This window comes from Cricetulus griseus, chromosome 4 (genome assembly GCF_003668045.3).
Source record: "Cricetulus griseus strain 17A/GY chromosome 4, alternate assembly CriGri-PICRH-1.0, whole genome shotgun sequence".
Classification (NCBI taxonomy): domain Eukaryota; kingdom Metazoa; phylum Chordata; class Mammalia; order Rodentia; family Cricetidae; genus Cricetulus; species Cricetulus griseus.
In genome coordinates this window covers 53,929,207-53,956,737 of record NC_048597.1, presented here as the reverse complement: position 1 = coordinate 53,956,737, position 27,531 = coordinate 53,929,207, and the positions used below count along the sequence as shown (strand labels likewise).

The 27,531-nt window shown below is 43.5% G+C and overlaps 1 protein-coding gene and 1 pseudogene across 1 annotated transcript in view; one reads left to right on the top strand and one right to left on the bottom strand.

Annotated features, from left to right (window-relative positions):
• The first annotated feature begins 277 nt into the window (after window positions 1-277).
• LOC100766836 lies at window positions 278-1,903 on the top strand (annotated as a pseudogene).
• A 4,047-nt stretch (window positions 1,904-5,950) lies between these two features.
• Window positions 5,951-27,531, bottom strand: part of Slc49a4 (solute carrier family 49 member 4) — a 72,989-nt gene continuing 51,408 nt past the window's right edge. Inside the window, 2 exon segments of the mRNA XM_027412766.2 lie at window positions 5,951-7,023; window positions 12,357-12,539. Coding sequence (XP_027268567.1) covers window positions 6,908-7,023; window positions 12,357-12,539 — 299 coding nt within the window. The 3' untranslated portion in view covers window positions 5,951-6,907.

The window sequence follows — 27,531 nt, the reverse complement described above, 5'->3', positions numbered from 1 at the left end:
AGCTAGTTCTAGGACAGCCTCCAAAGCCACAGAGAAACCCTGTCTCGAAAAAAACAAAAAAAGGTCAGAGTCACATCCGTATCAGCCCACGTCCAGTGGGGACGGGAACAAGATGACGGTCCCGGCAGGCAAAACCCCCAGAAACGGTCTGAGTTGAATCTGATGAGGATTCTCAGAGGCGCTAAGACAAAGCAAGTGAGCAACCTACGGTGATGGGACATGCTCACAGACAAAAGCAGTATGGGTTTATTTTGCCAAAGAAAACACAGCCGTTGCACCGAGTTTTGCAAAAAACCATCAGTATTTGGGAATGATTCTGATGATGACGATGAGACCTCCGTGAGCGAAAGCCTTCAGAGGGAAGCTGCTAAGAAACAGGCCATGAAACGAACCAAAGTGGAGATTCAGAAAGCCCTTGCAGAAGATTCCACTGTGTATGAGTATGACAGCATCTATGATGAAATGCAGAAAAAGAAGGAAGAAAGCAATCCCAAGCTGCTGCTGGGGAAGGACCGGAAGCCCAAATATATCCACAACTTACTAAAAGCAGTGGAGATCAGAAAAAAGGAACAGGAAAAAAGAATGAAAGAGAGAATGAGAGATGGAAAAGGAGAATTTGATGACAAAGAGGCATTTGTAACATCTGCTTAAAAAAAAAAAAAAAAAAAAAAAAACCTAGAAGAAAGAGCTGAAGAGGAGGAAAGAGAAAAGAAGGCGGCTGCCCTGGAAGCACAACTGGATGTGACCAAGCAGAAAGATCTTAGTGGATTTTATAGGCACCTGTTAAATCAAGCCGTTGGTGAAGAAGCAGTTCCTAAGTCCAGCTTCCGTGAAGCCAGGACTGGAATAAAAGAAGAGAAGCCTAGGGGTTGGTTACTCTGATGAAGCAAATTCAGAGGACAGACTGCAGCAGAACTGCCTTCTCCAAGCTGGTGGAGAGGGAGGAAACCCAGATGCTGATAGCGATTTTAACACTAAGAACAGTGAGGATGATTGAAAGGGGAGAAAATAAAGTCAGCCACAGAAGGGAAGAAGACACTAAGAAGTACCCCAAGCATCACAAGAATCGGACCCACTCACGATCCTCTAGTGAAGAAAGAGGACATGGTGCTAAGCACCATTCCAGAAGTCCCAAGTCAAGAGGAAATGACCAAAAGGGAGGTCAGCACCAGGACAGGCAGGCCAGAGAGCAGGAGAGCTGTCAGATGGACCACAGCCACTGGAAAGAAAAGAGTTCTCACAGGCACAGAGAAACCGATCACAAAGATCACTACCGGAAGAGGCATGAGCAAAAGAAGATAATCTGAGGGGGAGCAGAGAGAAAGATAGGACAGAGAATGGAAAAGGGAGAAATACTCCTCTAGAGAACAAGACAAAAACAGACAATGGAATGACCACGACCAATACAATGAGAAAGAAAAGAAAAGCAAAGAGAAAGAAGAACATATGAAAGGAAAAAAGGAAAGATATGAAAACAACAGTAGATACACAGAGATGGAAAAACAAGAAAGAAATCGAGACAGAAGGGAAAGCAGCCCAAGATCTAAACCAAAGGACGAGTTTCTTGACCAGGAAAGATCCAACAAAGTAAGAAACATGGAAAAGGACAATGGGGACCAAGAGAAGCCCTCTCGTTCTGAAACATCACTAGCAACAAAACACAGACTGGAAGAGGAAAGACAAGAGAAGGGAAGTGAGCAATCGAACCCCCCCCCCCAAGGCCTTGAGCAAGTTTGCAAAGCGGAGCAATGAGGAAACTGTGATGTCAGCGAGAGACAGGTACCTGGCCAGGCAGATGGCGTGGATTAATGCAAAGACATTGAGAAAGAGGAGGACTAATGACTGCCAGGATCTGGAGTTCCTTGGAAGCATAGAACCCTGTGAACTCTGGAACTTGCTTTAAGAAAGCAACTGGGTTTGTGAACAGTGACTGGAGGGTGTTTTTTAAAGTGTATTTTCAAAATTTGTGAACTCAAAAGTCAGTGCTTGGTGGGACTTGTGAGATAGTTAATCTATATTAATTTGTTGGTTGTACCCAAGAATCATACAGTGTTAAATCTTCCTGTAGATTCTTTGTGAAGAAAATTGGCTTCATTATAACCATTAAAAATAACTCTAATAATGTTAAAAAAAGAAAAAAACAAAAAAAATAAAACAACAACAACAACAACAACAAAAAAAAAAACCCTGTAGTTGTTTAAAAGGAGTATTGCTTTCTAAGATTAAGGTAAACCAAAGAGCCGTACACCTGACCATTTTGCTCATAAATGAGAGGATTCAGAGGGGCAGCCAGGGAACACCATAGCATTGGAATTTTCTAGTAAGCCCCAGCCTTGCAATGTGTTGACCCCACGTTTGGAGCTAAAATAATTTGTTGTGTCCATGCTACATGTTGTTTTCACTTTTTATACTTGATCTGGCTAAAAGGTGCAGAAATGCATTAAATGCATTTTGAATTAAATACACACACATATACTCTCCCTCCCCCCTGCCCCCCTCTCTCCCTGCCTTGATTAATGGAAAGGCCAGTGGAGTTTGGGGCATGTGTGCTGATTTGAGGCCTACCTAGTTGTAAGGCAACATCCAAAGGACCAATCAAGCAATGAGCTCATCATTTAAAACCCATGATGACCACAATGCCCGTCTGTAGAACCCCGAAACTCCCAGTTCATTGAGGTAGTCTAGTTTTTAAGACGTGCTGTGAAAAACTGATCTCTGCCTGGCTTTCCTGAGATTTGTTCTGGGTCAGTGTCCTGTTCAGGAGAGAGGACAGTGACTGCTGCCTGTTTGCTCCTCAGAGAGACTGCTTTCTCCTGGAAGGCTGTGGAAAGGCATCAGTCAAGTAGACAAGAAGTCAGTGCAGGGAAGTGAGACATCCTCGAGAGCACAGAGCCGAGGGCACAGTCATCCATAGTGCAGAAAGCTGAGGTACGGCAGGCAAGCTGAACAAGCTGGCGCTCCAGGAATCCGCAGGATGCAATGAGGCTGGCATTGTTCCAGCCCTGACCCAGAAAGAGTTTAGAGCTAGGACTAGTTGCCTGTGTGTCCTCAGCCTCTCTCACTGGCATCTCCCATCCAGGGATAGCACCCTTTGGGTTCTCCTGGTATCCTGGCATTCTGTCTCCCAGTCTGAGTTTCCACTTGAGCCAGGAGGGTATTGAGTTCTCAGGACAGCCAAGATGCCTGTCCAGGTACACATCTCTACAAGCACTGGGGACTCTGGTTCATGCTCTTGATGGGCCTGCACAACCCACTATAAACTTCTGTTGTAGAGTATCCTACCATTTCCCTGTACTATTTTTCCTAACTGACTAGCAAACTGCTGTCACAGGTAAGATTTATCTCACCCGCCTCTATATGACGATAAGAAATTCTATCTTTTCTGTATTTCTAAGTCTGCTCAAATGTGTTATAGTTTTGTATTCAACGTAACAGGGTTTTTGTTGTTTTGGTGCCGAAGACTGAACCCAGGGCCGTGTGCACCCTGGGCAAGAGCTCTACCACTGAGGTGCACCCACGGCCTCATGGACAAAGCTTTTACATGACCATAGTAACCCCTGTACTTAGTAGTTCAAGAACAAATATGAAATTAATGTGAGATTTGGCACTAACTGAAGGCAAATTTGCTATGTATTTTTGTTTGATCTTGATTTATAAATAAAGCTGGTGTTCAGGCAGAATTCGAGATGAGTATTCAATTTTAGTAAAAATAAGGGTTTTTAAAAAACCAATTAAAAGATAAGTAGATGGGGATTTAATCTCTTCAACTTCAAGTCCCTTAGCCTGGATCCCTCGTTAGACAGGCTTCATTAAAAGCAAGCTGTAAACATTTTCAATAATTAAACATGAATATATGATCCAGGAGAAGACCTGGCCCTTAGGCCATATGCAGTTAAATATGCAAAATTACATGTGTACTTGGTTCCCTCTTGTGAATTCCTTCTTGCAGGGAAACGCATCTGTGTAATTATCTTGTTCCTACATCTCTACCATGGATCATATTAAAAACACTTCTTCCCATGAACTGTGAAGTATTAATTGATAAGCCACAGGGAGCTTAGACGATAGCATGTCCTCACCAATTAATAATGCTGTAGGCACGCTTATGAGGGCTGAATTATTCATTAGAATCTTCGCATAAAGTCCCTGCGAGGTAAGACTGCAGACAGGCTAGAGTGCCTGTCACACGGCTCAAACTGTATGAGAGAACCAATCGACGGGAGTTCCGACCCTGTACTTCCCACGGGGTGGGTGGCAGCTGAGGCACTCTGCAGCCCCTCCCTTCTGGACCTGTGAAACTTCATGGATATCCTAAGCATTTTAAATTAAGCTGTAGTGCTGTGAGGTAGGCGGAAAGCATACAGGTTTGCATCTGTCACTACAGTGTCTCTCTCCATGGAAAATACAGGTCTGCATCTGTCACTATAGTGCCCCTCTCCATTTCTGCATCCATGGACTCAAGCCACCACACATCTGAAAGATTTAAAAAAAAGAAAACTGAAATGAGCATGTATAGACTTTTTTCTTACTTCCTAACAACACAGCATAGCTGCTTACTCACAGATTGGACTAGGTAGTTCAAATATTCTAGGATATGGTTTCAAATACCTTGGAGGTGTGTGTGTGTGGGGGGGCAATATGTGAATACTAACTCATTTTCTACAGAGACCTTGAATATCCAAGGGCACCCTGGAACAGATCCCCACAGACATTAGATGACTCTAGTCTTTTTGTCAAGGTAACTCACTTTTCTAGGATCATTTCTATAAATGTACAGAGAGCTCAGACTGGTGGAGGGCTAAGGCTTCTTCCGGCATGAGACAAGGACAAAGCTAGTATGTGTCGACCACTAGGAATGATAGGGTTTGCAGCATTCGAGTACATAATGTACCGTCTCCCCAGGACTGGATGCCCTATGAAAGTTGCAACGTGTGAGCACAGCAGTTGTTTGCTGGACGGGTGGGTCGCACAGCTAAGATGAGCTGACTGGCCTCACCTCTGGTGTTGCTGAAGGGAAGAGCTACTGGTTGGTACAACGCATCCATTTGAAATGCCTTGAAGTCATTAGCTATTTTAGGCTATATTTTTTAAGCGTTATTCTGTACTTTGTGTTAAAAGTAGAGTTAACCATTAATTAAAGTGTTCCTCATCAGAAGTCTTTTTATAGCAGATTTTATACAGCACCGTCCAACACTTCACATCCCTTCCCTCTGCTCTCTCTCTCCTCCCTGAATGGGAGCTGGTGGCTATTTTGCATGTCCACAGTGACAAGCTTCCCGTCAACTTCAGAATTCCGCCTCTGTTTCACTGTAGGAAGGATGAGGATAAGTTAGCGGAGCTAAGCCTGGCTGGGCAGGGTTGTTTTCCTCTCTTTAACAGGCTCTTCCTTCCGTCCTTGCTGCTAAGGGAACGGACTGGGTAGAATGGGAAACGTGGCAGCAATGCATCGATGCAGAGGTGGCTGAAGACAGGTGTGAAATCCGAGGGCTTTGCATTTCTCACTTCACAATTAAGGCCTCAGAAGATACTAGGCAGTCCTAGACTTCTCCTTCAAGGCCAAGGTAGTTGGTGCATGGCCTTCAACTTGAAATTGTGGTGAGAGGTGCACTTGCGGGTGAGCAATGGTGCACAGGGTGGGCTGAAGTCAGTACTGCCCTGCCTAGGAGCCGGCTTCCACATGCGTGGAGAATGGCTGGCAATGGAGTTTCTATTTCATGTAAGGGAAGGGGGACGGGGAGACAGACAGTAAAGGCTGCTGCTGCTCTGGAAGTCTGGGAAAGGTCTGGTTCTGTGTGAGAAGAGCTCTGCAACCATGAGCAGTCAAGTGCCACAGGCCGATCACAGAGAATGCTATGACCTAGTGAAAGATAGGTCCAAGAGTCATCTGATGAGTCTGTTTTTTTAAAAAATCCATTATTTATAGAAAGAAATAGGTATTGGCAAAGTGTTGTCCAATCAAATACAATGACTTCATTTAGCATTGAGTATATTACAATCTAAACACAAGGGCTCAATCAGAAATCACGCACAGATCTGAAACCTTCAATGTTATACACTGTTCTTTTCAAATGGGGGTCATTTAAATACAATCTAAGCTGGTAAATAACAGTGGTGGCTGGACTTTACACGTGTGCTACTACAAGGTGCTGCAGACACTCATGCTTCGTGTGACTCTCATTTAATCCTTAACAAAGTGCCAAATCATAACGGAATTACACTTTTCACACAACAGTTAATGCAACCCTATCAGGCATTTCGTCACCTTGCTGCTGTGACTGATGCTGTAATCACAGAAACAGGGCTAGTGGGGATGAGGCAGTGCCTGTGCCCAAAGACAGCAAAAGGCTTCCAACCTGATTAAAAATAAGGAGTCATATAAGAAATGGCTTTATTAGAAAAACACGTAGTGTACATGTGGCTAAGTCCTATCACTGGTATACAGCTCGGCTATTTTTAATTAAAATTTGATACAGGGTTTAAACGTCTTTAGAAGTTAGTGGCGTGTCTCCTTCTGCCGTGTGCTTGGGAGGAGTCATCTTCACGGAACGGGCGCCCAGTCTTCTTCTCGTAATTCAGCTCGTCAGTAGGTTAGCACTGTCACGACCGCACACAAGGGGCTACTTACGTGAGCAGTGTATCCCATGTGAGATGTCACATCCCTACTCCAGAGCCCAGCATAGATGTGCTGCCAGCACGGTGTGCGGTCCACAGAGGCTTCAAACTCCCACGACACTCAAGTCCTGCATCATTGTTACCCAGTAGTCATTAAATTAATGTGAGATTCTGTAACCTAACAAAACCTGTGAAAGAAGTTTCTTCTCCTTTCCTCCCATTAGATGTGCAATTCCAAGCAAATTCCAAGCAGCACTGACGTGCAGTCCCTTTGAAGTCCCGAGAGTCTGTGGCATTAAACCGAGACGACTACATCAAGGTAGAGTCTGTCATAGGATTCCCTGAAGCACAGAATGAGGAGAAGACTGAGCAGACATGACCCGGGAAGGCACCAGTTGAACCAAGACAACTCTGTAAGGAAAAAAGAAAAAAAAAAAAAAAAAGCAGTTTTAAGTATTTTTGCATCAGCTGCACCTGCTCTGCCTTCCAAAGCACATATAACAAAAGCACCTGGAAGCCACTTCACTACACACGTGATGTGTGTATCACCTGACTTCCATGTGGAATATTCAATCGATGTGTTAACAACTTTTCATCAATGTAATACACCTTGACTTTGGTTACAAAATCAATCTATTAACTGAAAGGGGAAAAAATTGATCACTTTAAGTGTAGCTTGTTAATTGTTTTTTAAGTGCCCTCTTGTGTCTGTTTAGAAATATCTGGAGGTCTTAGGTAAAGAGAACAATTACCTCATTTTATTTTATTTATATGCACACACAGGCACACTCGCGCACACACACATGAGTATAGGTGTGCACACAGCCAGAGGTCAGGTCCTTCTCTGCCATACTCTGCCTTATCCCCCTGAGACAAGGCCTTTCAGTGAACCTGGACTCCTGAGGTTTTTGTTTTAGCAGCTACACTGTGGTCCACAAACCGCAGCAATCCTCCTGTCTCTGCCCTCCACAGCGCTGGAGTTACAGATGCATGTGACCATGCCTTGCTTTTCACATGGGCCCTGAGAATCAAAGTCAGCGCCTCATGTTTGCACAGCAACACACCGGGCTGTCTCCCCACCTCCTCAATTACTGTCAGACAACCTTCTTGTATTCTTTTGGTGGATTTATGTACTTCTCAACAAAAAAATATTAAAAAGTAGCCATTGCAAAATGAATTAGAATATGTGGAAAATAAGGTAAAACACTCAAGAATTGACCATTTCTACTCCTAGTGAGACCACTGTATTTATCTTTTCTAGTTTTTCCCATTACCACAAATATTCATGGGTTATGCCATTCAGTGGGAAACCTGCAAAAGTGATTTGACTGTTACCTGATTTAATGGCATCAACGATCAGCTTGAAAAAATACTAGGAGTAGCAGGACATTCCCAGGTGTTTGCTGTCACTCAACTGTGACTGCCACCACCCTACCTGCCCACCAACCCCCAGTTTGGGAGAGCAACTTCTTGGCATGAAGAGCTTGTCAATGGTGGTTGGGGACAACTTCTCTAGTCTAACGTCATCAGTTCCAATGGGAAAACATGGGTATGATTTTTTTCCTTCTTCCCTCCTTTCCTTACACTTTACACTTTACACTTTCCCTTTGTCTTCCTTAAAATGCTAATGCAGTCTCAGTCTCAGAGTCATCCTAGAACCCTCACATCACTGCTTTATTTTACCCACAACTCAGAGCCTAAGAGAGCAACCCATGCTGGACAGCATCAGGAACCAACCTGCTGGTAAAGAGGAGTGATGTGACTTTCTCTATACTGTGCTCAGAAAGCAGCATCCTCACCTCTTAGTGACTGCAGTTAAAGTCAGACTCGCCATCCCATAATGTAAACAGATGTGGACTGCAGTTAAAGTCAGACTTGCCATCCCATAATGTGGACCCCACCATCATTTTCTGCCAAACTGACTGCTGCATTCTACCTGGATTTCATGGAACCTAAACACTGAGAGAAAGCTCTGGCCCCTAGCATCCTGTCTTCATCCTCATAGTCCCTGGAAGGACACTTGGGCATCTTCTGCTTCTATATTAAATACACAGCCTGGATTGCTGATGATAATTTTCCTAGGCAAGACGAAGCAGTTAGAGGAGGGACTGAACATTGAAAGCACAGGCTGTACTAACCCCGAGTATTCTGACTTGAAGGCCACACTGTGAACAGCTAAAAGGAAGCAGACACCTGACCGTGTGATTCACAAGGGCATCTTCTATAGATCAGTGACTTTAATTTATGGGAAAGGAAAGCAATACATGTGCCATGACTGACTTAGCTTGGGCTCTCCTTCTGGCGAGGAATTTGTCCAATATTGCCAAAGCTGAACATTTATTTCATTAGAGGGTGAAATTATCCCTTCTGTCCAGGTTCAGATGTTTGTTTCATTACTGTGTCTCTCTGAAAAGTCAAGTCCACTTTGAAGAAATTCACTTGGTTCAACAAACAGCGAATGTTCTTTAAAAACACTTCCCTTTTCAGAAAGCAAAAGGTCAGAGGCAGGGGAGTACCTGCATCTCCTGACTGAAAACTATTCATAGAAACCACAGCTGGGGGGAGCAGGGGGCAGAGAGACCCCCTCAAACATTCAATCTGTCTAAGTTGTCAAGTTAACAAACCCCTGACCTTCCAAGCTTGGTGTCACACAATATAACTGATTGGCATCCAATCCACCAAAATATTTGCATTCTTAACTCTTTTATCTGATTGGCCGAGCAGTTTCCTACAATCCTTCCCATTCCTCCCACTGGAGAAAACAGCAATCTGTGCCGGAAGGCAGGACTATGAACATACCCTGGCAGGAGCTGCTTCCCAATGTCTACCACACTGCAGCCTCATCCTCAAGTCCACTTTTCCCTCTGCATGAGCTCTGCACAGCACCTCTGCACTGTGTGTGCACACACCAACCCCGCACAGCACCTCTGCACTGTGTGTGCACACACCAACCCCCACCCCCACCCCACAGCACCTCTGCACTGTGTGTGCTAAAAATTTCTGATATGGTTCCATGTGCCAAGGCACAAGTGAAACGCTCTATGGTCCAGGGCTCCACAAAAGCAGTGGCCTTGACCTGGACGCAGTCACAGGAGGAGGCCATCCTTAGGCAAGGCATTCTGATCTGACGTGTTCATTTGGGAGAGAGTTGCACAGCCTTGAAATATTATTCAACACAGTCGCCAGACAGCTCAGTGTGGGTGGGAAAGAACCCTGTCAAGGAAGCAGTGTACTTCCTTGAGAGGAATGCTAAAAACCACAGCTCTTCACAATGCTCAAAATCCAAGTTTCCGCCAGGCATGGGGACGCATTCTCTGTCAGTGTCGGTACTCGGGAGGGTGGCTGGGGCCCTGGAGTCTGAGACAAGTGTGGGCAATACAGTGAGACTGTATCTTTAAAACAAGAATGAATGAATGAAACCCAGGCTTTCTTAAAACAACAACAAACTCAGGACATACCAGAGGGCAATGGTAGTTGGATCTTCACATCTACTTCCCAGATGAGTTTTCATCTTAAAGTTACAGAATTATGCCATTTCCACACTTGCTTTCTCAAAGCTCATCAAGTCTATTATATGAATGTTTAGGGCACTGGGCTACAGTACTAGGAGTGATCTGAGGAAACCGTTTCATAGAATTGGTAGATTTTCAGTTTATCCTAAAGTCTTAAAGCATGTAGCACTCTGAGGCCAGGATTTGCAGGGCAGAGTCAGCTAACTGTATGTAAAGGGATTTCAACAAGGGTCACACTAACCATGCTTGGGGTCTCACATACTCACGGGGCTCACTTCTCTAGGACAGAAGCATGCTCATTCACACTGTACCATCAATGAGTCAATTACCAAGAAAAAACAATGCACACTTCCGAGGTGTGTACACAGTGTGCTCTCTTACCTACCCACACACCCACTACCAACATATCAGCATTTACTCAAAGTTTTCTGTCTGGAAATCATTTTGGTAGATTAAAATTATTACCAAGGTTTTATTTGCTCACAGCAGCCAAGAGGTTAGGTAGAAACCCTGCACCAGCTGTTCAGATGTGTGTAAAAACACATGATCAGCAAGCACCGACTAACAGAGGATGGTGTTCTCCCAGCCAGATAAAATTCCTGGTAGGGCAGGTACCACTAGGGCAGGGGTTAGCAGGAATCATCACTAGGGCAGGGGTTAGTAGAAATGGTGCTCAGTGCTTTTCTGGTCACTTTAAATCCGAGGCATGAGAGTTACAGCTAAGTGAGGCCAGGTGTCAATCCCTGCAGCTCTATCAAAAGCTGCTGCTGGACCTAGAAGCGCAATGGACAGCAATCACTCAGCACTCCCCTGCAGGAGGCAGGCTGCGGTGTGAGAACATGGACTGGGCCGTAAGGGCCATGTGCTGGACTCACAGCCCCAGTGTGTGCTGCACCTTTGAGAGGTGGACTCCAGTGAGAAATTGTAACTGTGCCCCCCCATCCTTGTCCTGTCATCCTGCCCAGTGATGACATCTTGTGTCTCTCACCATGCCCTATGAGATCTCATCAGAGTGATACATCATCATACATGGGACCTCCAAAGCAATGAGTAAAATAAAACTTTTCTTAGCCAAGTGTCCAGGGTCCAGCCCCACCCCCCGCCCCCATAGGAATGGGAAACTGAGGAGAAGAAGCAGTTTTACACTGATCAGTATGTATCTGTTCTATACTAGAGACCAAGAAAAGAGATCCACTGGGGAATGACACCAATCGGCATCAACTCTTGTTACCTGAGGAAAAACTCTATTTCTAGTTGACAGGAAAAACCACGTTCTGCTAGGCTGCACAGACCACTTAGTAACCCTGGGCCCGTCAGCTGGAAAATTGTTTCTATCATGCTAGGGGCACACGCTAGCTCTGATGCTCTGCCATGCAAAGAGGCGACAGCCCCTTCATTTCCACTGTGACACATCTAAAGTGAATTAAGGCCGTAACACAACAGCCGCAGGGCACTGTGTAAAAAGCAAATGTCCTCTCTACAGGTGGTGTTTTCTGACTGGAAATGGAAAAGAAAAGGCTATGACTACTCAAAAGTTCTCTCCCCTGACAGTAAACTGAGCCCAAACCAGAGGGAGTATACACAACCCTTTATGTGCAACACTGACTGACAGCGGCCATCTAGTTTGTCGTTAATCACATATGAAAATCATTCTCATAATGATTTTCCAGCTAGAAGTTCAAGTTGTTATGCGTTTGCTTTGTTGCTTTGAAAGTTTTGAAGATGTATTTTTTTGGACATGGAGGTTAACGCGGTTATTATTTCAATTATAGGCTTGTCAGAAGTTCCCTATAAACAACGTGGCCTCCTGGAGTGTCCCATTGTAGAGAACAGCTCAGCTTACTGACTTCCTCTCATTTGTCCCCAAAACCCTGGACCACATGCCCCTGACACTAATTTACACTCTGTGCTCAGAGAGCAGCGTCTATGCACATTTTAAAGTAGTGTTGGAATCGACTGGCTGGGGGTGGGCTGAGAAGACAGGAAAACAAACGACAATCCTCTCCACCTAGTTTAATTTGAACACTCTAGGGGTGGGGGGTGGGGGTGCCTGTGGGCACACTTAAAAAAAAAAAAAAAAAAAACCGTGGTTATCATTTTATTGGCATGTGAAAGCTTACATCAAGTAATACGCTTTAGTGGGAATTCTCTTCGTAGGTCCCCTATCCATCAGTTCTACAAACCTGTCTCATAACACAGCTAGAAAGCAAATAAAAGGAATCAAATTCTTACCTGTATGATAAAATGTGAGAAAAAATAGAAGCACTCCCATAAACATATTACTTAAAAAAGTGACAACTCCACAAGTAATTCCTTCTGGAACAGGGTAGACAGTTTCCACAAAAAGCTCAAAAAATATAGGAACGCTGCTGTTCAAGAACACTCCCAGGAGGATGCAGGAGGCGTACAGCGTCACTAAAATAAAACACAAACATTTTAGTTCACAGAAGTCAGCAGTGACAAGCCAGGGCAGATGGGGCTTCTGGGTTTTCCCAAGCACCAGCTCTGGAGTTGCTTCGGTGGCTGATGGAAGTCTGACAGGACATCACAGGGCTTTCATCTCCTGGCTGGCGTTTCCTACAGTAAGAACAAGTTTCATTGCTGAATGATTACCAGATTATCTGCTTTCTCTTTCTGTTGGATTATTCCAAAGAACAAAAGCAATTTAGTATTAGAGTTGATGGCTCTAATGATGGCTCAGTGGATGGCACCCACCACCAAGTCTGATTACCTGGGTTCAATCCCCAGAACCCACACTGTAGGAAGAAACAACAGATTCACACAATCTGTCCTCTAATCTCTACCTGTGTGGTGTGGCACACAATAAATAAAAGTAATAAAAAATAATAAAACTTCTGATGAAAAGATTCATAAAAACAAAAATATACTTTTCTCTGAGTCTCAGGCAAATGAGGTGATTTTAAAGAGAACTTAAAATGCAAGAATAAATGTAAGGCAGATGAAATGTTATTGGAAATTACTCATGCAGAGGCTGGTTCACAGTGGCTTCCACAATCCACAGGAGGTACTCAGTGTCCTTCCATAGAACACAGGAGGGCTGATCCTCAGATTGGAAGTAGGCCTGTGTCAGTGTCTTTTTAAATTAGGGGCTGTTTCCAAGCCCAAACACAGACACTGACACTGTGCTGAGCCAACCCTGGTGATGCCTGCCTCTAACTAATCACAGCACTCGGGAGGCTGAGGCAAGAGGATTTCAAGTTTGAGGCCAGTCCAGGCTATTTAGACAAAACAAACAAACAAACAAACACATATTAAAAGGTGAGGAGGGTGGTAGGATCACCGATTAGCAGAGTAGCCTACTAACGTTATTCTGTAGTGAAATATGCCGAAAAGGATACCTTCTGATGCTTGCACAAACACTTAGAGAAGGGCATGCTGCTCTAATGTTACCATGCTCCTGTCTGCCTACACGCTTTCCCTAATTCAAGTTTGAAGGTCAAACGGAGCCAGTGGGGGAGAGCTATAATATGTACCTGTATTTTATAAAGATATCTGCTGACAATAATGCACAGAATGTGTTATAAGCTAAAAGTCAGGAGAAAAAGACTTGTTATAAAGATTTATTAAGGAAAAAAATATTGCTAGTCAGGTGGTGGTGGCTAGCACCTTTAATGCCAGCAGAGGCAAGTGGATCTCTGAGAGTTTGAGGCCAGCCTGCCTGGTCTATACAATGAGTTCCAGGGCAGCCAGGGCCACACAGAGGGAAACCCTGTCTCAAAAAGCAAAACAAAACAAAAACAAAAAAACAAACAAAAAAAAGAAAACAAAAAACAACAACCAAAAATGCTGTGCAGAAGCTGTAGGAAGTGAAGGCCTTAAACCAAATCTCTTACACCTTGTTCATGGATTCTGGCATTTGAAAGCACCAGAACTGACCACAGCTGACTCCAATCATTACCCATGTACCGCAGGACTGCAGGGGTCAGAGGACAACCGTGCCTCTGGTTTTAACTTCTCAGATTGCCCTCATTGCTGCCTCCCTCTCCACTTACACTCGATTTCCAGGACTAAAAATAGTGTCTTCTAATAATGTAAATATCGGGTAATTACTCTGGCTTCCCTTTATTTCTGTGAGAGAGATAGATATGAAGCTAGAGCAAAAGGATGACGTGGAGCCAAGCCCTACTGCTGCGTAACACTGTGGCCCTGTTACAGACACATGAGCAGCCAAGTTACCTGAAAACAGGCATCGTTTTCAAGAAGTTCTTTTTTTTAAAACTGTATGCATCATATCATCCTGCATGTGTGTATGACGTCTGTGTGAGTGTGAGTGCCATAGAGCTCACGTAGAGGGTAAAAAGCTACTTTTGGGGAGTTGGTTCTCTCTTTCCACCTTTATATGGGTTCAGGCTTGCATAACAAGCTGAGCCATCCTGCTTGCCCATAAGAGTTTTATTTTTTTCCTAATGAGTGTGTGCGTGTGTGTGCTCGTGTGTGAGTGCACATGCCCAGGGTACCAGAGGTACTGGATTCCTCTGGAGCTGGAGTTATAGGTGCTAGGAATTGAACTCAGGTCCTCTCTAAGAGTACTATGCACTCTTAACCACTGAGCCACTTCTTCAGCCCCAGCCCCACCCCAAGACAAGAGAGTCACAGAAATAAAGCACAACCTAGCACCTCGAGCTCACAATCTATTGGTTGGGTGTCTCATGTGTGGTGCACATAGATCTTATAGTGTATTCTGTTTCCAATGTACAGTCACTTAATGATTGCTCAGTGTTAATCAGTGTAGAAAGGACTACTCACCCAAGAACACATCAGCTAGGGTTTAAAACAAAAAAGTACTCAAATAAATGACAAAAAAATTTCAGCTCATAAGGACCAGCAACTACTACTCCTGAACACAGGATCACATACTGATGGAATTGGATGCTTTAGGAAACACGGTTAGAAATAATCTTCCTACCTTAACATTCTGGCTCATGTCTGTAAACCTAGCACTAAGGAGGGGGGGACAGAGGATTTGAGTTCAAAGCCAGCCTGGACTCCACAGAGGTTTCTCAAGACAGTTTGGGCTACAGCGAGATCTTGTTTCGAAACAGAACAAATCAAACTATAACAAGACAAAACAAAGAACCCCCTTACAAAAAGAAAATCCTATGTTTCTATTTTTGAAGGAGCTATATCCCTAAGTGAAATTATAATCAGATAAATTAAAATATAATGACTGAAACAATCATGATGATATAAGAGAACTGATATGGCAAATAAAAATATAATAAGAGGTACACAGGGTTTTGAAGGTGACATGACAGTCTACTGACTTTTACCATGCTTGCTACACAGACATACATGGACTACCCATGAGGAATAGCAGTCGGAGAAGCCAGACCTTGTCAGACAACCTCAAGGCCAAGCAGCTCTCTTGGCCCACACTCATAAGGAGCCTCTGAAGAAATGTTCCTGGAAAGTGTAAGTTCTACTGAGGTTAAACACTGCTGATGGCCTCATAGTTCATCTTCTGGTTGGTGATCTGGAAATATCTACCTTAAATAAATGTGTTTACTCTTTGATGTAGCAATTCCATGTCTGGGACTTTATGCTCTATGTGTGTGGGTACAGACACATGTGAGACAGTCACTGAGATGCTGTTTGTGGTTTATGCAGAGATTAAAGACAAGCTAAATGGGGCTGGAGAAAAATTCAGAGGATGCTGGGTCCCCTAAAGCTGGAGTTACAGGTAGTTGTGAGATGCCCCATGTGGGTGCTGGGAATGGTACCCTGGGGTCTTCTGCAACAGCAGCAGGGGTCAAGCCATCTCTTCAATCTCACTATTTGCTTCTTTCATTTCTATAAAAAATGATTAAGAGGGCCAGGTGTTGGTGGAATAAGCCTTTAATCCCAGCACTCGGGAGGCAGAGGCAGGGGGATCTCTGTGAGTTCGAGGCCAGCCTGGTCTCCAGAGCTAGTGCTAGGATAGGCTCCAAAGCTACACAGAGAAATCCTGTCTCGAAACCCCCCCAAAAAAAAAATGATTAAGAGGGCTTTAAAACACAAACATCACTGGATGGCTATGCTGAAATCATTTTCTACTGCAGAAACCCAAGATTCAAACAATTTACACAGGGAAGAGTTAAGTGAACGTCCTTCTAATCAGAATGAGGTAAAGACAGCTGAGAGCACACTGATTCGATACATACATCCCTTAGCGTTCAGGGGCATGCAGAGCGTAGAAGCTGTCAGAAGTCTGAATTTGATTTCTACTTGAATTTCAGTTCAGCCTTGATATATTCAGTGAGTGAGTGTCATCTATTCAAAGTCAAGCAGACAGGATGCTCATCACAGAGGGTTCAAACTACACGATCATTAAATATTTCCATGACTTTTTATAATAGTGAGACAAAAATTATAATAAACTGCCTTTCAATTAAAACGTCAAGGTAATTTAGCAGAACAAACACAAATGAAGTGCTGATGCAGATTTTTTTCAAAAAAGCTAATAAGATTTCATGGGTCTGCTGCTGAAAAAAAAAATCCTGTATAATACAAAGTATAGTTAAAAAACTGATGAATGTCAGGCACATAAATTGGATCACAGCCCTGGAAGTATTCATTCCCATGACAAACCAAATAACTATACTTTAGAGGGAGAAAACTACATATGAATACATTTTCATTAAGTAAAATACACAAACCCCAAGGTCAGTGATTCTCAACCTTCCTAACACTGTGACCCTTTCATACAGTTCCTCATGTGGTACCCCCAACCATAACATTATTTTCATTGCTACTTCATAACTGTAGTTCAGCTATTGTTATGAATCGTAATGTAGATATCTGTATTTTCCAATGGTTTGAGGTGACCCCTGCAAAAGGACCATTCAGCCCAAGGGATTGTGACCCACAGGTGTAGAACCAGTGCCCTAGGTGATCAGCAGTTACAAAAGAAACTCCCAAGTAGGGCTGGGTGTGGCTTAGTGGTAGAGCACTTGCCTGGCAAATGCAAAGTCCCAGATTTGATGCCAGCACCACATAAATCATGTGCATCCATGCACACTATAATCCCAGAGTCTAGAGGTGGAGGCTGGAGGATGACATGTTCAAGGTCACCCTTGACTATCTAGTGAGTTTGAGGCAAGCCTGATCTATTTGGAACCCTTTCTATAAAAGCAAAATAAATTCCAAATTCAGATAAGAACAAGCACTGCTGCAGTCAGCATCTAATGAGACTCTATCTAGGCTCTATATACCAGGTGTGGGGGCGCACACACCGAAAATCCCAGCACTTGGGTGGCAGAGGCAGGTGAATCTCTGAGCTCAAAGCCAACCTGGTCTACAGAACAAGTTCCAGGATAGTGTAGGCTACACAGAGAAACCCTGTCTTGAAAAACAAAACAAAGAAGATAGGTCAGCAGCAACTTTGTAACTCTGGACTTGGAAGATTTTGTGTCAGCATTCACATGTTACCAAACTTGATCATCTTATCAACTCACTGGGGCAGGTAAATTAAGTGTCTTAAATTGAAGTGACTAAAGTCCTGAAAGAAAACCACAACAACACATCCCCCAACAACTGTAAAGTGAAGGGTTAATGACCTAAAAGCCTCCGGTGGGAGTCATTACCTCCCTTGGTATCTACCACTTTGAGACTACAGGAACTGAACTGCAGATGGAATCTGCCACCCTGAAAGTTCCCTTCTGTGCCCTGTAGACCCCTGAGGCCCTATGCAGGGCTCCCCTCTCCTGGAGAGACAGTTGCCCTTCATTGTTCTGATTAAAGGACAATTCTGCTCCTGTAGAAGATGCTCTCCTTTTATTTCTATGTCACCTCCATGAATCCCCATCTAACAGTGTTAATAATAGTACTGCCCAGGACTACAGGCTCTAGCTTGCTACCAAGCCACTGTGTCGGACTGAAAGGCACCAAAGGTTGGTACTTTTTACTCAATAGTACTGACACACATGGCTGGTGCCTCAAATCTGTATTCAATACCAAAGCTGGAAGTGATTGCATGGAGACAGATTGACAGAACCGAAGGCAGAGCATCCAAGGGTTACAAATGAAAAGAATTTTAATCATCTATCTGCAAGAGTGGGTCAAAAATTATTGCTTAAGCATCTTCCAGGGAAAACTTAGTCTTTCTTCAAAAGAATTTGTCAGCAGCCTATCACATGTGGGCTGCGAGGCTACAGCAGTAAGCAGACACTGTTTGGGATCCCTCCTGCTATCTCCTGGCTTGGCAGCCATTTCTAGCAGTGAAAAAGGTGTAAGGAATCAGGCATTATGCTGGCCTGCCCCTGTCACCTGGCGAATGTACTCAGGCAGTACCCTGGTCAGCCCAGGGTCCATGACTACTAGTAAGCAGGCAGGTGCAAAGGACCCCTTTAAAAGAAAGACCAAGTCCACTTAGTTCTCTCTTTGCATCTGTTCCCCTGGGGCAGACAGGCCTTTTCCTGTCTCCCTCTTCTCTTCTGTCCTCTGTCTCTGGGTCTCTTTACCTTTCTCTCTTTCCTCCCCCCTCCCTCTTTCTCATAAAACTTCTCACTTAAGCTCCTGTCTGGCATATTTGACACCCCCAACCCACCTTGCGCGTGCAAGCACCTTGGTCACCATTGCCTGCCAAGAAATCCTCCAAGGTCCCCCATGTGCATTAATCATAAGAGAAGGTAATTCCAAGCCTGATCATAAGCAGCCATCCCCCTGGGTCTCCAGCTGGGAGCACAGCAGGAAGGTGGGTACATCAGTTCTAGGAATGTTTTGTTTATAATGTAAAACATTTAGGAACTGGAGATGGCTCAGAGGTTAAGAATGCGTACCACTCTTCAGTTCTGTCCCCAGCACCCAGGCAGCTCACAACCACCTATCAGGGGTTCTGACACATTTGAAAACGTTACTATTGTTAAATGTATATGTGAGGACAACTCTGTAAAGTCAGCTCTCTCCATTCACCCTTAAGTGGGTTCAATCCCCCACCCCATGATAAGTGCCTTTACTTCCTGAGCCATCTCACAGGCCCATTCTAAAGGAAGACCCTGATACCTGATATGCTAGGGAGGGTGAGACCAAAGGGACAGCATTGGTCAGTGGTGTGTTGACATGGCTGCTGAGCTGTGGGGAGGGTGTGTGTTCAAATTTCAGACGTAGGCCAGACAGGCTAGCTATCTCCAGATGCTAAGGGCCACTAACATGAGAGGGAGGGGGTGGCTTGCTCTCCAGGGCTCGCTGCTGAACAGCAATAATAAGTCCCTTGTGGGAGATATGCAAGTTGCCATCAGATAAAGGTATATCTGAAATACTACAGAAGAGATTCCACTTAAATTTTATTATTTTTATTATTTCTTTTGAGACGGGGTATCAAATAGCTCAGGTGGCTTTGAAGTGGCTATGCAGCTGAAGAAAACCTTGAGTTTCTGATTCTCCTGCCTCCAAGCATGAACCACCATACCCAGAGCATGTGGGGCTGGAATGGACCCTAGGGCCCCATGTCCACTACAAAGGCACTCCACCAACTGAGCTACATCTCCAGCATGAGGTTCATTTATCTCATTATTTTATTATTCTTAATTGTGTGTGTGGTTATGTGCACATGTGTGCAGGCATTCTTGGTGACCAGAGGCTTTGGGTTCCCCCTGGAGGAGGAGTTACAGAAAATTGTGAGATGCCCTAGGAATGCTGAGAACCAAATTCCAGTCCCCTACAAGAGCACAGCACATTCTTAACTACTCAGTTACCTCTCCAGCCCCAAGGTTCACTTATTGAATGATACATTGTACCAGACGGGTAAAGGTCATTGAAGCAGATGAGTGACAAATTTTAACTCTGTAGCAAGAAGACATTTACCAGAACGTAAAAAAACAAACTCTTCTGGTACTCCTAGATGGACAAGATTTGTTTACAGTTTTATTAAGAAATAAGATAACAGAGTAGAGAGATGGCTCAGTGGTTAAGAGCACTGGCTGCTCTTCAAGAGGTCTGAGTTCAAGTCCCAGCAACCACATGGGTGGCTCACAACCATCTATAATGAGATCTGATGCCCTCTTCTGGCATGCAGGCATATATGCAAACAAAATACTCATACCTAAAAAAAAATACATAAACATTTTTTTAAAAGAAAGAAGATAGCTGAGCAGTGGTGGTGCACTCCTTTAATCCCAGCACTCAAGAGGCAAAGGCAGACAGTTCTTTGTGAGTTTGAGACCAGCCTGGTCTACAGAGTAAGTTCCAGGACAGCCAGGGCTACACAGAGAAACCCTGTCTTCAAACAACAAACAAACAAACAAACAAACAACAAAAATAAAAAATAAAAAGGAAATAAAATGTCATGCAAAAAGAATAAAGTTTATTATGAATTACCTTGAGAGAATTAAGAAATTTTTCTAAAGTCGGTTTAGGACATGAATACACTTTATAGGTGAGTTTTCATATGGTGAACACATACAGAAATTTTATTTCAGGAGTAAGCTGGGAAACTTGTAAGTAAACTTGTAAGTGAAAATACCTCTTTTGGAAATAAAAAGTCAGGTGAAAAGGAAAAGAAATAACAAGCAGTAAATGGAAATATTCACAATGCTATCTACATATGAGAGAGAGAGAGAGAGAGAGAGAGAGAGAGAGAGAGAGAGAGAGAGATTTGGAGCAGCCTGAACACACAGAACAAAACACATCTACAGGGGCTGAAGAGATAGTTCAGTGCCTAAGAGCATGCACTGCTCTTGGGAGGGCCTGAATTCAGTCCCCAAGACCAAGCAGGTTGTAGACATGCTTGTCAACGGATCTCCATCTATAATTCCAGAACCCTCTGGTCTCCATGGCACTTGCACTCACATGCACAGACCCATATACACATAAAAATAAATCCTGAAAACCAAACCCAAAACCACATCCATACAGACACTTTACAGCCCCTTTAAGCAATGGACTTATGACCCTCCTGCTCCAGCCTCCCAAGTAGCTTCGGTTCTAGGTGTGTGTCACCAGGCCTGGCTCTCTGATTCTCCATTACTGAGCTGTGACTCTCTTCACATCATCACAGTTTCTCCCTACAAAATAACTGCTGGAGCCCTCATAATCTGCTGAAAATTAAGCATGTGGTCCATGAAACCGGCCCAGATGAGGATGGGAATATTGGGTGCGATGTCATTAGTGACTATGATTTCCTTTTGTGCTGTTAATTTGCAGGCACCCTTGTTTGGCCTCTTTGCTGGCATACTTTAGTCCCATAAAAATTGACTGCCTGCTATGTTTACAGTTCTGTATGGCTGAAAGGCAAAGTAATTATCTTGCAGAAATGAAGCACAACAAATAACCCTTGAAAGAGTGGGCCTGGAGACCGGCTGTGAAATGATACCAGCATGGAGGTTTATCAGACACTTCCCAGACCCACCAAATTATTTATGGTTCTGAAAAAGGCAGTCTACTAGTAAATCATAAGCGCTGACTGACTGCCTTCCACCCGCCACAAACACTTCTACCCAGGACTTACTTCTCTTGAACATTTCCACAAATAAATATTACATGATCTTCTTCAGCGGATCCTCTGAGCATTTTATTATGTTGAGAAGTCATTTCTGAAGCATCCTTTGTGTATGCACACAGTACATGCACATGGGTGTCTATGTCCCAGTGCACGTGTGGGTGTCTGAGCACAACCTTGGGTGTCAGTCCTCTGTTCCACCTTCCTGGAGACAGGCATCAGCCAGGAGAGCTGGCCCGTGAGCTTCCAGGGCACCCCACTGTGCAGCAACGGGCTACAGACCTACATGATTGCACCTGGCTTCTTTACATGGGTCCTGGTGTTTCAAATCTGGACTCTCACACTATTGTGAGCCGCCTTCCCAGCTCTTAGGAGTGTTACATCCTGGGTTTCACAAACCCATTCTCTTCTTTTAATGCATATTCTACTTTCCTTTTTTGAGCTGTTACTAATGGCCATTAGTAAGAGTAACAAAACTGAAAAGAGTTAAGTTACTCTTTTTTATCTTGATTCCTGAAAGCTTCCCTCCCTATTCTTTAAAAATATGTTTAAAAATCATCTTCGTTACTCTATGAGGGGCCATGAGTATGAATTTAATTTTTGCATGCTATTAAAATGGGGCATTGCTGGAGGGGGCATGTGTACACTTTTGCTTTTTGTATGCTATTGAAATGGGAATAATTACCTAAATAAATGCAAAGCACATGGAAATGAAGCAGCTCACTCCCTGGCCTACAAATCATACGCCTTTCAACAGCTGGGGATGCTTCCTTTCTTGAGGTGACACTGAAGCCAACTGTGGTCAGCTATGGCTCTATGGGGCATCTGTCCGGTAGGACACCTTCCTCCACTCTCACCCCAGACTTTCTGGGTAACAATCCCACACTCATTCTAGTACGCTGAGATGAAATTAGATGAATAATCGCTCCCAAGGCAACTGCTGTCAAACAGTCAAATTATATTGTTTCAGCAAACTCAACGCAAAAGTGCTAACATTTTTCAAAATGTCATTTCCCAAGCATTCATCTGTTCAGTAAAAAATGGCTGCATGAGTTGTATCTAACAGGGCTAGACATCTCATTCTCAGGTCAGGTGAATAATGTGCTTGCATCGTTTTGTTTATAGCAAAAGCCACAAGATTTTGAAGCTCATGTTATCTAGTCATGAAGTTATTTATTTGCTCCACTGTAAATGCTTCAGTTAATTAATAATGGAATTTTAAATACTAAGTTTTCCTAAGAGGAAAAAAATGCATACTGCTGACAGTCTCCAAGAGGACGTGTGTAAGCAAGTTCATATATCAACCCCTTGTGCCTTCAGAGACAAAGCCATGACCCAGTTTTTCTTCTGCAGAGATGGCAACACTAATATCAAGATGGGTGGACTACACAGAGACTAATAGGGGTTGTCATGGGACAGCAGTGAGAGAAAACTTAACTGGCTTTTAGCTTATTACGTCCACAGTTATGGGTATACACTAGCCACTGTTTAGTGACAAGGATACTCTGAGGAACATGCCATCAGATGATTCTGTTCCTACTGGCACAGCAGACTTTACGGACACAGAGACAGTTGAGACAGTCTTAGGGTACAGACACTGCCTGTTTTGACCACAACACTGCTATGTAGCATGACTGCTTCACACTTTTCATGGAGATTCTCCTGCCTTATAAAATCCATAGGAGAAACACTAAGCATTCTAGGAAAGAGAGCTACACATTTCCTGACTACGAATGACCACTAAAAAGAAACACGAATTTGCCATTACTGACTTTAAATATCAACCTCGAGGTCTAGATCTGTCCATAATTAGATTCTGTAGTAAATTCCCCTTCATGGAACCTCTTTCACTTAAAAGGAATTAGGTCAGGTTTTTACAAAGGCAGAAGGAGTATCTGTGATAGATTTATTAAAATTCCCCATTGTTCCATTAAAATGTGCCCTTTTGCCTTCACTGTAGCTTGTGTTGAATGACAAAGAGTGACAGCCAGCGGCTGCTGAATCCTGCAGGCTGGAAGTTCTGTCTACTGAGGCTCAGGATGAGATAATGTTCCCTCCTCATCTCCCTTCCCAGGTGCAAGGCTGGGGACAGAATTTATGAGACACAAATCCATGCTCCAGATTTTCCACCTGGCAAGGAGAGCATGGTTCATTCAGAGAACGAATAGCTAAGCGTGCTACACAGTATGAAGTAAGAAAGGCCATGACACCGTAGAGGGAAGGCGGCTCAAGCTAGTTCTCAACCCGGGGAAGTTAAAACTATTTTTTAGTAATATCAAAGTGACAGTAAAAACTGACTTGCAACTGAAAACAGCAGTAAAATTTATATAAATATCATGACATCAGTATAGTGAACATTTTCCTGGTTGTCAAGATGAGTACATCAAACTCAACCTTTCAATCCAGCCCTGATTTAGTTTAGAAGTGTGCTGCTTCCTTTTTTTGTTTTGTTTTGTTTTGTTTTGTTTTGTTTTGTTTTGTTTTGTTTCAAGACAGTATTTCTCTGTGTAGCTTTGGAGCCTATCCTGGCACTCGCTCTGGAGACCAGGCTGGCCTTGAACTCACAGAGATCCACCTGCCTCTGCCTCCCGAGTGCTGGGATTAAAGGCGTGCGCCACCAACGCCTGGCGTGTGCTGCTTCTTAGCTTTCTTCCCAGCAGAATTTTTTGACCAGAGACTGGAAAACGTGGTCTTGATCATCTCAGTTACATTAGTGGAAGATTAAAAAGATATGCAGCTTTCAAATGACTGTAAAAGACAGATATGCTTACTACACAAACCCAGACAAAAGCAGATGTAAAAGTTAAATTCCTCCTAATGCTTCCACTCAGAGATGAAGCTGCACCTGAACCTGAAAGTTGCACTGTCTTACAATACCCGACTGTTGTCATCAAGCACTCCTGACGATGTTTTTGTAGAGTCTCACAGTTACTGACTTCTAAATGAGATCATAAAAAGAAATCTGCATGTAATTCCATGGGCAAGATGAGCTGCAAACTAAAATGGTTGCACCTGAGTACTGCCCAATTGCTAAACTATACCAGAATGAGGTAAAAACAAATAAATAAAAATAAAAAATCTGGCCCAATGGGATGAAGAAATGGCTCAGCAGTTAAGGCTGTTCTTCCAGAGGACCTGAGTTTGATTCCCAGCACCCACATGGCAGTTCACAACTGTCTTTAACTCCACTTCCAAGGGATCTGATGTCCTCTTCTGGCCTCCATGGGTATCGCATGCATGTGGTGCACAGATATACAGCAAGCAAAACAACCATACACATACAATTAAATAAATTTAAAACAAAATATGACTGGGAACACTTGCCTAATTGTTTGAAACCCCACATAGGAACACTGGAATATAAACAGTCACAGAATTTTAGTCAGTGTCTAATTATTATACTGGACACCTTGGCTTCACACCTAAAGAAAGGATTGATAGTAGATGGTAGGAGCAGAAGTTCCCAGCATTTTCCCTCTTAAAAAAAAAAAAAAAAGAAAACTTATTTTTTTAATCTAAAAATTTATTTATTTAATCTTGGTATATGTAAAAATTAGATTTATTTATTTGCTTATTTAACAGGTATGTTTGTGTGGGTTCACACGTTTAGAGGCAACTCTCTTCTTCTCTGTGTGGGTCTGGAGCTTGAACTCAGATTGTGAGGTGAGGCAGCAAGCATGTTTGCCCAAGGAGCCGTCTCGACAGCCTACTGTCTCTGTTCTTAATGCTTACTTAGTACAGTATCAATTTTTAATGGTGCTTCCAAGGCCAAAATAAATAGCTAACAATTACTCTGCTCACACACTTAGGTGCAAACAGTTCAGTAAGTGTATACGTCTTGCAACTTAGCAGCCACTTAAACAGTAGTATCCACAGAGGAAAGAATGACCACAACCACTGCAGGGTGTGTGCCTCTAATGGGCAACTGTAGAGCTCCAAATGCAATCACACTGAATAGTGCCTGTTCCAGATCAGTTCTGTGGACTTTTGCTCATCACTACACCAGCTGTTGAACAACTAACTTTTGGAAGCTGGGACATCATCAGAATGAATCCCAGTCTACTGGCAGAGGGAATGTCCCTGGACTGGAGGCTGCAGTGGAGTCCAGTAGATGTCAAGTCCCAGGGCAGCCCCTGTGAGTTTGCTGGAGCACTCTAGCCTGGCTGGGGCAGTCTGGCAACCTTACACTATTGCTTATTACCTGTGTGAAAGTGGCTGTGACTCCCAGGGTCTAATGCTGCTCATGTACAGATCCTGGTTCTAATTCTAGACTGCAGAGATCCATAGTAGGATGTGCAGAAATTCTAAGCATTTAGGGGGGGAGATCCACATGCTGCTGGCCAAGTGGCCCCTTCAAGCCTTCAGATTCTTATTTGCTCCTACTTATCAAATGTCAAATGCTGCTATAACATTAATCCCTCAACATACTTCACAATAAGTAATCCTATAATTGAGCACCTAATCCATGGTGGCTAAAAATTACTGGTAAGATGAGTAAGAAACCTTCGTCTTAGCACTTTTACTAGAAAAGAGGAAGAAACAGTCATGGAGTCCCTTGGCTTCCTCAGTGAGCCATCACAGGAACCTGGACAAGCCCCTGGGGCCAGCAGAATGATTCCTTTCCCCTAAAGACTGATGTTTCGGTCTCTGGAATTTATCAATGTGTTGCCCTACAGGGCAATGAGGGTTTAGCCTGAGTTGGAATTAAGGGTGCTAATAAAGGGAGTCTGACATTGGGAGATTATCCTGGATTATCAGAGTGGGCCCAATGTCAGACAAGGATCCCTGAAAATAGAGGTGGGGGGACAGGAGAGCACAGACGCAACTGTGAACAAAGTCAAGGGGGCTGTAGCATGCTAAGAATCATTGGTGGAAAGAGATTCTCCCAAAGTCCCCATGATGCTCTTAGCCAAGGCCCCTCTGGCAGGTCGCTTTCCATTCCACAGGATATAAGAGAATACTTTGGGCTGTTGTTGAGCTGCTACATTTATACAACTTACTAGAGCAACCACAGGAAAAAAACTCAGAATTTATATTAATAATAACAATAAAAACAACAGCAACTACAAATATTCTTGGTCAGTTACACAAACTAAGCAAGCTGGATACAGCAGCTTCCAAAAGGCGTTTCCAGAAACCATGTTTCTGTACAGATGATGCGATAATGCCATATAAACTGAGGACCAAGCCAGCTCAGAGAATTATACTGAGGTATAATTTAGGTAGAATCATGCTTTGCTTTTATTGTATTGTTTAGTAATAATTATAAACAGGATAAAATATGTTATGCTCTAGTGTGAATTTTATATGAAAGCATTTTCACACATATGAGATAATGTAAAGAGGACACTTCCCTGTGGGAAATATGCAATTATTCCCTGGATTCTTTCCTCATGACGATGGGACAAGGGACGCCTCTTCATATTTGTGTTATGTACACATGTGCGTGTTTGCACATGCACACAAGTGCATGCATGTGGAGGCCTGACACTGATTTTGGGTGTCCTTCCTTGATCCTTGTCCACTTTACTTTTTAGCACAGGGTCTGTCACTGAACCTGAAGTCCCTTTGTTGGGACAAGCGGGCGAGCCAATAAGCTACATGGATCTGCCTGTGTCTGAGCCCCCAGCCTTTAACAAAACAGTTTTAAATTTGTGTATGGGCATGGGTATGCGCACAAGTTCAATTGCCCTTGGAGGCCAGAAGTGTTGGATCCCTGGGAAATGGAGTTACATGTGGTTATGAGCCACCCAGCATGCCTGCTAGGAATTGAGTCCTTGTTGTCGAATATTATTTTAAGTGTGTGACATCTATTTATGCTGTGGAACGCTTATTTTAATGATGCAAAGATGTGTTGCATTCTTTTATGTTGCATTTGTTTAATTCGTGAAGCTGTGATTCTTTGCCTGTCTAAAACACCTGATGGTGTAATAAAGAGCTGAATGGCCAGTAGTGAGACAGGAGAAAGGATAG